Below are 11478 nucleotides of genomic sequence, written 5' to 3'. Positions count from 1 at the left end.
TATTTTGGATCGATAATCTAGGAAAATGGAGAGATTGAAGAAGATTTCGCATATAGAATTAAAGCTAGGTGGGCGAAGTAGATATGTGCAATTGGAATTTTATGTGATCGTCGCATCCCAATGAGGCTGCTGGGCAAGTTCTATCGGACTGCAGTGAGATCAATTTTGCTCTATAGGACACAATGTTAGGCGGACAAAAAACAATATACCCATAGAATGAGTGTAGTGGAGATAACGCTGTTGAAATGGATGAGTGACAAGACAAGAAGGGATAGAATTCGAAAAGAATATTCAAGAAAATTTAGACGTGGCACCAATAGGCGATAAAATGAGATAGAGTAAACTTACATGGGCTGTTCATATGTAGCGCTGACCAAGTACAGCGCATATTAGGAGGTGCGAGTTAGTTCAAGTGGAATGACTGAAAAGTAAAAGAGATAGGCCCAAAAGGACATGGCTGCAAGTAGTTTGAAAAAAGATAGAGACTTATGGCTCATCGAGGATATGATCTTTAATAGAGCAGAATGAATAACTAGATTCATATAGCCGACCCCAATTAATTGAAAAAAGGTTAAAATGATTATAATGATGATATTATACTTTTGGAGCTTTGCTTCTTGTATTAATGATAATAACTGTTAACATTCAAGAGCGACAGCTATAACATGTTTGGTTCTTGTAAAAATATTTTTTCGAAAAGATTTTCACATGAAAAAATTGTCTCATATGGTTAAGTGTGAGACTACTTTTACATCAATTAGTTCTCAATTGGTATGAAAAGATACACTAAGACCAGTTGATATGAAAATATTATCATACTTAATCATATGAGAGAATTTTTTCATTTGCAAATATTTTCTAAAAACATTTTCACGCAAACCAAACATGTAAGTGTTTGAAAAGGAAGTGAATTGGAGAAAAGCTTGGAGAGAGGATTTTTAATGAGAGATGAATTATTTTTTTCCCATTTTCCTTTTAATGGCAAGAGGGAGATTCTTTATTTCTTGGTTAATCTCCACATATTGTTATTAACATCGTTGATGAATGGTCCCTTAGCTCCTTTGCAATGCCGTAAAGTAGGTTCCAAGATAAATTAGCAATTGTTGACAACTTATGGAACCTGTGTCAGTGGAGCTATTCTTATGGATCATGTGTCAAGATAAATTAGTAATTGTTGATAACTTGAGAAATAGGGGGTTTATTATCACCAATGTATATATCCTATACAAAGACATTGATGAAACTTTGTAACATCTTTTCCGCTCATGCCCTTTTGTTACACATCTTTGGAATTGGGCTCAATAGTGCCTCAATTTGTCATTACCTTTGCCCCAAAATGTCAGAGCTCTTCTTGACCAATAGATCACACCCGATATTTTAAAGATGTGAACTATTCTTTGGAGATCTATTTGGGTTAGCCTTATTCGAAATGTGTGGAAGGAAAGAAATAGAAGAGTGTTTGATAGTATAAGTACAAATCTGTCTACATTAAAATCGAATATTTTAGTTGTTGCAGCTGGTTCCTTACACATAAGGATAGTGGATTTATTCCTAAAAGTCTTATCAACGGCAAACGAGGCGGAAGCACAAGGTTTATTAAAAGGTTTGAAATTGCTATGCAATTTACAAAGGGGCAGAATTATGGAAGGAGACTCGGCAAATGTCATTGCCTGAAGTAAGAGAGATACTCATATTCCTTGAAGATTAAGGACTATTTTTTATCAAATTTGGATATTTTGTCAACCTTTATGACAACAGTCCAACATTGTTATAGAGAGGCAAATGAATATGTCGATGTTCTTGCCAAAAGAGGAGTCCATACTCCCTATCTATTTATTACTTCGTTTCTGAAATCTTGCGTCTTTGCTTGAACATCTTGTATTTTACATATGAATAACTGATAAGTCATACGTTACCATTCAAAAAATAAAAGTAGTGTTCCAAAATCGTGGGTTCGACTCCACCGATTGAACCACCCCGTCCGAGTCCCCACCTAAATAGGGACTCGAACAAAAAAGTATATAAATAACGTTAAAAAATATTTTTATTATAAAAATAGTATTTTTAGGATGAAATGAAGCTCCTAGGCCTTGTTTAAACCTTTTAAAAGTTTAAAAAGTCGCCTTTTTTTTTCTTTTTTTTTTTAATATGACTAGGTGAGTGGAGCCAAGTCATCAAATCGGGGTGTTCAGCTCGAAACATATGGGCAACAAGTTTAACCCATGGATCAACATCATTATCATCATAGCTTTTTTTTAATTAATTTCGATTGACTGCACAAATCCTGATCTGTCATTATGTTCTATTACAAGTCGTATCCTCAGTGAGACTATAAATCCCCACGTCTTTTCTAAATTTAACCTATGCATTGAATTTTAAAATATCATGGTAAAGCATACTTTCAGATAACGAAGATGTTGAAAAACGATACCCCATAGAAAAGGTCAGATTAAAAAGTAAGAACTGAGCAAAAATCTCTAGGAAAAAGTTAAGATTGAAAAGGTAGGGATCGATTATTCATTACTTTATGTTCACTTTGCAGAAAAGAGTATGAGAAGGATCACTTATCATTTGAAAAATAGAAAGAGTTGGGGAATAATCAATCTTTTGTCATTTATCGTAGAAAACGTGACAAAGGGAACATTAGATCCATGTTTGAAGAGAGAGAAACTGGGATCCTGTTTTGTGTGAATCATAGCTTATTTTTAATAGAGAATGCTAGCATGGGGCACAAGACTTGTGGAAAACAAAAGTGAAGCCCCACTACAAGTATCAAAGGAAATTGCAGTTTTGGACTCAAAAGGAATTCAAGATTGATACACTGGATCTCGATCCCGGAAAATATTATTTTAGTTAAAAAATATATTTTAATATTATGAAAATAATGTATCTTGTAACATATTATTTGTTAAGAAAAAATTTATATAAGTGCGAGGTTCTAAACAATCAAATTAGGTCGCATCTTAAAAATTAAACTAGAAGAGATTGTTTTGATGCTCAAATATCCTCAAATTGATCATCTCGACCTTAAGATGCGGGGACATGAGAAGAAAAAATAGATTTCAAGTTTTGGAAATAGTGTATCTTTTGATGCATTTTTAGACCGTCAATTTTCAAGATTTTCATGTTTTCATAGATCTACTCGATCTACACTATGTTTTAAGTTTTAAATTTTATAATTAGATATGAAAAAATATTTTAAGGCTATTACAAATATTTCCACTATTAAAACTACATTTCTCGATACTATTTGAATTTGTGCTTTACTTTGATTGTTTAGAACCTCAGCCTTATACAAACCGCATCCAATTTTTTATCTCTATTTTTAAGTGCCATTTACGACATCCATACTACTTTTTGTTTTTAAAATTTTATAATCAAAACCTAAAATAATAAGCCTTATAAACTGCTTCTCAAACTTATTTTACCAACTGATATTCTACTCTCACAGGAGCAGAATGTCCATTTAAGTCACTTGGATAAAACCCTAACTAGAGTTAATTTCAAGCCCTAAATTTTGAAGATATAACATCTTCAACCCATATATTAACTTCAATAAAAAAAAAGAAGACCATCTAATTTTTATATAGTGATATCTGAGAAAACTTAAGTTTTAATTCTTTTGTGAGCAATTATCTATTAATTCTTCTCAAAATTTCAGGTTAAACAAATCATCCCCCTAATAGGGAGTAAAGCCAATTATGCTCCCGAAGGAACACAGCATACGTGTTCATTGTTTTAAGTTGTACTTCTAGAGAGAGAGTTTAGAGAGAGAGATGGCAACTGCCAACTGGAAACGTGTTTCTTTCGCAATCCGGACCCGACCCCAACGCAAAAGCAGAATATGTGCCGGGCGGTCCGCAGCGTACTTGGTGAATGAGAGGAGGAAATGGTGGAAGTTGCTCCTCAAAAGGAGGAGAGGAGGGGCCACCCTCGTCCCTCTTTCTCTCTCTACCCTCCTCTCTCTCTCTCTCTAAAATCATCGCTCGTCTTCTCTCTCTCTACAATCTTCGCTCTGTTTCCCAATTCCAAATCTACCGCCTGTCTTTTCCATCTGTCATCTTCAACTTCCCTTTCTTGAATTTCAGGCGTGACTTTCAGCTCCTTTTAACCCATTTTATTGTTCTTAATTCTCATCACCCGTCTCTTTACAACACGTTCCGTGTCAACATGGACTCTTTCTCTCTCTCTCTCTAAAACCCACTCTTTTTCTCTCTCTACAAACCCACAAAATGGCTCTCTCAGTTCCATTTCGCCTTCTGCGTATTGCTTGGTCTCATCGAACCCTCTTCCGGTACGTGCGCTTATCTTCTTTTTTTTTCCCATCTTCTAATATTTTTAATTACATATTTTTTGAATTGGGTTTTTCTACTGATTAATAATTTTGTGAGGAAAGCCATTTGGGTTTCAGGATTGTTTATTATATATATTTTTTTGTAGAAAATATTGGTGAATTTGATGGATGGTTAGCAGGTGCTTGTTGATTTTGCAGACAGAACCCATAAATTTTAAAAAAGAAGAAAATGAAAGGAAAATATCTATGCATTTTTAACCTGTCAGTGCATCCAATTATGCCATTTCTCTGAATAGTTTTGTCATTTTTATGTAATACTTTTGAAAATTAATGGTGGGTAATATTACTATCTAGCTGTTGTGAATTCTATTGTATCTTTTGTTGGTTCTAAGTTATTCTCTCTTCTTCTTTTTTGTGTAATTTTACTATGTTTTAGTTTGTTTGTGAATTAAGTAGATGGTCTCTAACAGTCTTACACGATAACCAATAACAGTTCAGAACAAATTAAAATGCAAAAAAGTTGACAATTTTGATGTTATAAAAAATTGGAAAAGATGCTACTACTTTCTTTTTTTCCCATATTTATTATTGTTTTATCTCATTTCATTCTCTAAAGCTAACGTTGTATAATGAAACTCCAGTAAAAAATCATAGACACAACAGAGCGAATTCCGGTTTAGTATAAAAAGGTAATTCATACTATATATATGTGTGTCAATTTTTATTTTATTTTATTTACTCTCTGGGCTCGTTCTTGGCGCTGGCAAATTACAGGGCCAAAAAACCCCTAAAATTTTGAAAAAATTAAAAAATTGCTACAAATTAAATAAGAACTTTAAAAGTGAAACTAAACTAAAAACCTAACACAAGGTATCCCAATAAGCTGAAAAATATAAAAAACATGGATAAAAATTGTTTACAGTTGGAGAATTTTAGAAAAATCCAAGAAAAAAGGGAAAGTACAAAATGTGACGTTTGACAATAAAAACTCACAAATCAGTGTGAAACACATCCAAATTGCATGTATGATGCTTATACATGTAACCCACAAGTTTTCATATTTCTTATGTCTCTGTCTTGCTTTTTAATATACCCACGTTGAACGTGGGTAGTCATAGGTATCAAAATGGACCCCTTTAAGTGCCATCCTTGTTCTCAAGGGTCAATTTAAGGAAGTTGTAGTTAGTTGAATATGTAAAATTTTATTCATATAATTTCCTTGAGGTGCAGTTTCCTCCACCATATTTGGATCTTGATATTAGCATGGTAGCAAATGTATCCACATGGCACAGAGACCTTGGCTGGGTTTTATATGGCTGACATGCCTTTAAACCTATGCAATGTAAATGTGGTAGGTTTTCTCTTCATATAATGTTGCTGAAGTTTGAAGTTTTATTGAAAAACATGTTGACATGCAGTGTTAGGCTATCCGATAATGTTCTTGTAAGTGTCTGTTCCTCCTAAGCTACAAGGGTGTAAAAAGATGGTGGTTTTTTAATGTAGTCATTCTGGTATATTTGTGAATACGATAATTTGTAATACTTTGCTTCAAGTGTTTTGAGTATATTGTGAAAACCAAAGAACGATTGCACCCTTGCTGGCTAATGCAAGAACCATTCTCACCCTCAAGATAAGTTGAGAAAGGTTGATTTCAGTATGTGCGAGAAACGTGGTAGTCTCGGCTAATGCAAGAGCAATTGTCACCCTCAAAATGAGAATGGGAAAGATTTACGTCTCAGCTTTCTTAGTGTTGCTCTAAACTGCACCTATTGGCATTTTTTTGTGATTCGGTTTTGGTAATGTAGAACATTGGTCTGATCTATATTTAGAAAATTATTGCCATCACTTGCACATTTTGTTTGTAGCGGAGTTCTTTGGCATCATCCTGATTTTCTGTGTCAATCTTTCCAAATGAATTTTATTTTTCAAAATAAATGACTTTTTAAAAAATTGTCTCAAAGAACTGATGCTATTTGTATGGAAACATTGATTCTATTTCACCATTTGAAACATGCCATGATTTTGATGCCTGAATAATTGCTGCTTTGGTTTTGTTGTTGACATGTTTGCAGTTTAAAGAATTGGGTGTTCTTTAATACCACAGGATTCTATGAAGTTGGTGTTTAAGTTGTTTCTTGTTGATTGATGCATTGGTTTTTTCTACCTTTTATGAGCAGGTCTGAATGTGTGGTTGCTGAGTTGGATTATTTGATTTAAGTGAACTAGAAAGCTTTTTCATTAAGCCATGGCAAAGCAGGTGGCATACAAGCTTTCTCCTTCATATAGAGAGAATGACCACCCAGGTTGTATGTGGGGTTTGTTTCAATTTTTGGACTTGCATCGTAGGCATCCATTGAGAAGGATGATTTCAGACAAAAGGCATTGGGATGATCGACATTTGGGTGGTAAGTAATCAAGGAACGTTTGGTATAATTCAATGGACTCTGGAAAACTGAGTATTGACTTCTTTCTTCTAATACATGCTGTTGAATTATACATTGTTTCTTGAGTCGTGTATGCTAATGTCTTTTAACTTTTCTATTTGCAGGTATGAAATTTTCGGGAACTGATTTCGATGAAGCTACAGATTCTTGTGAAGTTCATAAGTACATGGAGGCAGGTGGTGATGTTTTACATGTAAGTGAACCGTTTCTGTGTTATAATGCAGGTTCTAGATTTGTATTATGAGAATTATTCTTAATTTTTTCACTTTTTTTTTTTTTTAATGTACTTATTTTGGTGATTGAGGAGTTCTGTTCTGGAGAAACTCGCTTCATAGTTATATTCTTGGAATTCGTATTCATTACTTAAAACATCTGGCATTTTAAACAATGGATTTGAATTAATTTTCTAGTGTTTTTTTCAGTTAAAGATTTCAACTCACAAGTATCTTCCTAACTAACTGAGAGTGAGGGACGGAGGGTTAATGGAACGGAGTTTGTGGTTCTCTAACTAATTTTCCTCCTCATTATCCAGTTTTCCAGTTATATACAAATTTCAAATTTTAGAACACACATCACCTCCTTGTGTCGGATTTTTCCGGTAATCATTAGATATTGCATGACCATGTCTTCTTGATTAACACTTTACACTTTGGCATTTTAAATGCTTTAGTTTGAAGAGAAGTTGAAAGAAACCCCGCCTAAGAAGAGAAATTTGTCTCGGGCACGTATGAAATCATGGATTGCTGAAGAAATGTCCAAAGAACAGGAAGCACAGCTGAGGATTTCGCCTTTACTTGCTGAAGAAATGTCCAAAGAACAGGAAGCACATCTGAGGATTTCGCCTTTACATACTGGAAAGCCAACCAGTGAAACATTCCCTAACCAACTGAACGATTCGAGTGATATTTGTTCATCGCACACAAAAGAACCAAGGGATGACAACAGATGTGAGGCATATATGGCAAGGGACGGTCTGAACCATCTCGGTCAGACCCAACTTGATGAACTTAGCAGGCAGTTACTAGAGAAGCATGCCCTTCTACAGGCAAAGCTTGATAAAGCAAAGGAGGCTTTTCTAAAGCAAGACTTTGTGGATGCGAAAGAACTTGCAAGAGATGTGGCACTTTACCAATCTAAAGATTTTCTTGATGCTCTAGAGATCTTTAATTCTAACCGAGAAGCATTTCTCAAAATACTACAAGACCCAAACTCTGTTTTAACAGACCAGATTCAAGAAATGCAGGGTTCCCACTCTGAGAAGGTAGCAAATCTATCAGAATGCATTCCAAAAGCCACCAAGCACAAACAAGGGAGAGCCAGGTCATTGGTCAGACAGAGAAGGTTTCGTGTTGAGAACCCGCCAAACATAGATATCTCTGCAATCTCTTTTGAGGATCAGTATATGAATAATGCGTCATTGAATGATCAGGAAAATGGCAGTTTCTGGTTACCAACCAGAATAGTTGTTCTAAAGCCTAGCCATGGAGGGCATGGAAATGGAGGAAATGGGTCGGTTTTAGTATCGTCTCCACAATCACTGCATGGGTTTAGACATCTTTGGGAAAGTGGAAAAGTTGCTAATAGGTTAAAGGACATTAAGCAGAAGATAAAGCAGGCGATCAAAGAGAGCCGGAAAGAGGGGCACCGCATTTCTATGGATGAGATTCTCCATAGAGTCCCTTATGGTAAGAAACATGCCATAGATGCCAATAAAGAGATGATGGACCCATCAAAGGACACAAAAACAGATAAAGACAGTCCACGAAACACTTATGATATTGAAGCTAAGAAGCATCTTTTAGAGAGAATGAAGCAGGGAGATAGAGGTGAAGGTGTAAGGAGTAAACGAGATTCAAACAGCCTAGGGAAATTACTGTCATTGCCTGGGTACATGCCCCCTGCGCCACTTAGTCTAGAGAAAGAAATACGAAATGAACACAGCCAGGGAAATGGGTCTTTTAGTTCAGTCGAAGTTGTGCAGGTAGATGCATCTTCTCTAGCAGATAAGAGTAAGAGGAACCCTCTAGAGGTGGACAGTAGTTTGGATAGTGGAGCTTTGGTGATGGAGGAACTAAACCACGATGATAAGTTAGTGAATGACGCAAATAATTCGGGGGTAGACAGTTCTTCGACCATGGAAAGAGTGGAATGTCCTGAAGAAGTAAATGATGGAGATTTGGGGACGTCTGTGCTGGACACTAGAAATGATGGTGATTTGGAACAGATTGGAACCAGCAATGAGCTTGATGCTTTAATATTGGAAGACAATAGCTCTTTAGCATTACATGAAGAGGAAGTTGGGACCCAAGAAATTGGCACCGCAAAGTTAAGAAGGCCAAGTCCAGTCTCAGTTTTGGATTTGTCTCCTGGGGAGGATTTTGCTACTCCACAAAACCTTGCGGTTTCCGATGGTATGATTTTCTTATCGCAGTACTTAAAAATATATTGGCATTTTTATCACTTGACATGGTTATTATTCTGACAATTAAATAGGCAGATTGTTTTTTTTTTTAATATGGAATCCTAAAACCCAACTGTATATATTTGCATTACAAAGGGAAATGTTCAAAATGAGTTTACCTTGGCAGCATCTTGGTTTGAAGGAAAAAAAAGAAAAAGAGCACAAAAATCCTGGGACATGTATCCTTATCCATATATTATATGCGCCTGACCTGTATCTGCATAATTTATGGTTGTCGAGCACTTCATTTTAGAAATTCTACCAGAAATTGCTCGTGAACCGTAACATTAAGCTTGGGAACTCTAAACAATATATTATCTAACAATTTCATAGAAGTTCGACCAGTAATTAGTTGCAACCTTAGATCTTTGAAACCCTAACAGTGACAAGCAATTATTTGGACCCAAACCCAAGATTCCATTTGATGGAGAACCATAACACGTAAGTATTGAATGCTAACCCTTAAATACTTCATATCTCATTGATCCTCAAAGAACCATTAACTCCCCCATAACCTAACTCGCTTGAGAACTTTAATTTGTAAATTCTTGTCTGTGATTTAAACAGGTTCAGAGTTACAACCACGGCACATCTGTTTCGACGAGCCAGACTCTGACCTGAGCTCGAGACAACCATCCGATGCAGCAATTGTAAACCAGACCACAACAGAAACCATAACTTCATCTTCACATTCAGACCATTACCTCATTGCTATGAGTCCAAAAGATGAAGCTCATTTTACCTATGTGAGAGACATGCTTGAGGCATCTGGATGTGATGGCCAGGGGTGGTCTCTGGGGAAATGGGACTCACACAATCAACCCATGAACTCCACAATATCAAATGATAATTCAAATCGGTGGGATCACCATCTGCTATTTGATTGCATAAATGAGGTTCTACTGGAGATCAAAACAAGGCATTCCCTTGGTTATTGCCCTCTCAGTCAGATGGATTTAAGGCCTATAATGCCTTCGGGTGAGCATGTTCTTGAGAAAGTTTGGTCTGGCATAAATTGGCACCTACATTCATGCCTTGGGGCCGATCCCACACTTGAAAGCATAGTGACAAGAGATCTTAGCCATAGGGACGGATGGATGGACCTTCGGTTTGATATTGATGGTGTGGGTGCAGAGTTGGAGTCTTTGATACTGGATGATCTCATAGAAGAAACAGTGAATCAGCTTAAACATTGATCAGTTCTTGAGGTGATGCCTTGTGTATTTTTTCTTCTCTCTTTTTATTTCGCATTCCTTATATTTGGGTTTGGGCCTCCTTTAAATTTGATCCTTATATGCTTTGTACAGTTGTGTAATGAAACTTACATGTAATACAACTATCAAAAGAGAAATTTCAATGTAATCAATATAATGGGTATACAGATGGATGGACATTTGTAAGATGAGATTAGTGGAATAAAAATGTACTCAAACATAAGTACATGTTTGCATGGGCAGTTGGGCATTTCTCCAAATTCTAGTAATTGCTTGTCACGCTCGTAGAACCTAAGTCTCAGTATTCCCAAGACTCAAACTGAGCTTTTCTTGCTAAGATGTACAAATTGAATTGTTAACAATTCAATTAGTTTCCTTTTTCCCCTTTTATTCGAAATTCGAACTTGTAATGTCGTGTATAATTTGATCTCATATTCTTTTTGGAATAGTGTGAAAATCCAATCAAAAGATTGACAATCTGGAAAAAATTCAGTGTATAATTTGTGTATGATTTTCCTTAAACTGCGCATCCTCTTCTTTTAATTACAAGAGGGGAAACAGGGGAACATGGTTCATAAGAATTTGGTCACATTTGGTGAAGCTGCTACTTGATTTTTCTTATGTAAGAAACAACCAATCGTCAAACTTTTGAAGCCAAACAAGTTTAGATGCTTCACTAGTTGAATCCACATACAACTACGCTTAAGACCATTCAACTTCTTGGGCTTGAGTGGTTGTCAATTGACATCAAGAAATGTTACATCTCAAGCTTATCACTGAATTATCCAAAAACAAAAAAAACAGAAAAAAAAAAAAAAATGGATGACTGGTGCTGCACAGCATAAGCATATTCCTTATTTCCAAAGCCATCCTTCTGATTTTGTCACAGCCATTACAGACGCCTATGTATTGAAATGATTCTTTATTTTTTCAAGATGGGACACTGAATTAGTGAATTCGTCCATCATGCTCCGAAAAGAATATTTCCATGCTCGCCAGGTTTGACATGTTTAAGTCGATTCTTTCTATGCCTAGGGAGAGTGAGATTCCAAATCTCTTTTAGTT

The 11478-nt window shown here is 35.7% G+C and overlaps 1 protein-coding gene across 1 annotated transcript; it reads left to right on the top strand.

Annotated features, from left to right (window-relative positions):
- Nucleotides 1–3845: 3845 nt before the first annotated feature.
- On the top strand, nt 3846–10655 carry LOC18436077 (uncharacterized). Its single transcript, XM_006846103.4, has 5 exons — nt 3846–4294; nt 6472–6699; nt 6843–6931; nt 7409–9149; nt 9767–10655. Exons 2-5 carry the CDS (start codon nt 6540–6542, stop codon nt 10393–10395), a joined length of 2619 nt encoding a protein of 872 aa, XP_006846166.1. The 5' UTR covers nt 3846–4294; nt 6472–6539; the 3' UTR covers nt 10396–10655.
- The last annotated feature ends 823 nt before the right edge of the window (nt 10656–11478 follow it).

The sequence above is a fragment of the Amborella trichopoda genome, chromosome 8, assembly GCF_054954075.1.
Source record: "Amborella trichopoda isolate Santa Cruz 75 chromosome 8, AtrichopodaSantaCruz75HAP2 v2.0, whole genome shotgun sequence".
NCBI lineage: Eukaryota > Viridiplantae > Streptophyta > Magnoliopsida > Amborellales > Amborellaceae > Amborella > Amborella trichopoda.
Note: the sequence above shows the minus strand (reverse complement) of the source record. Positions and strands in the feature narration are given on the sequence as shown.

What these genes read in the sequence shown, in the direction of transcription:
- LOC18436077 (XM_006846103.4), top strand. Translation starts at nt 6,540, where the DNA reads ATGGCAAAGCAGGTGGCATACAAGCTTTCTCCTTCATATAGAGAGAAT. An exon ending in GGATGATCGACATTTGGGTG is followed by an intron (nt 6,700 to 6,842) that starts GTAAGTAATCAA and finishes TTCTATTTGCAG; the next exon opens with GTATGAAATTTTCGGGAACT. An exon ending in AAACCTTGCGGTTTCCGATG is followed by an intron (nt 9,150 to 9,766) that starts GTATGATTTTCT and finishes TGATTTAAACAG; the next exon opens with GTTCAGAGTTACAACCACGG.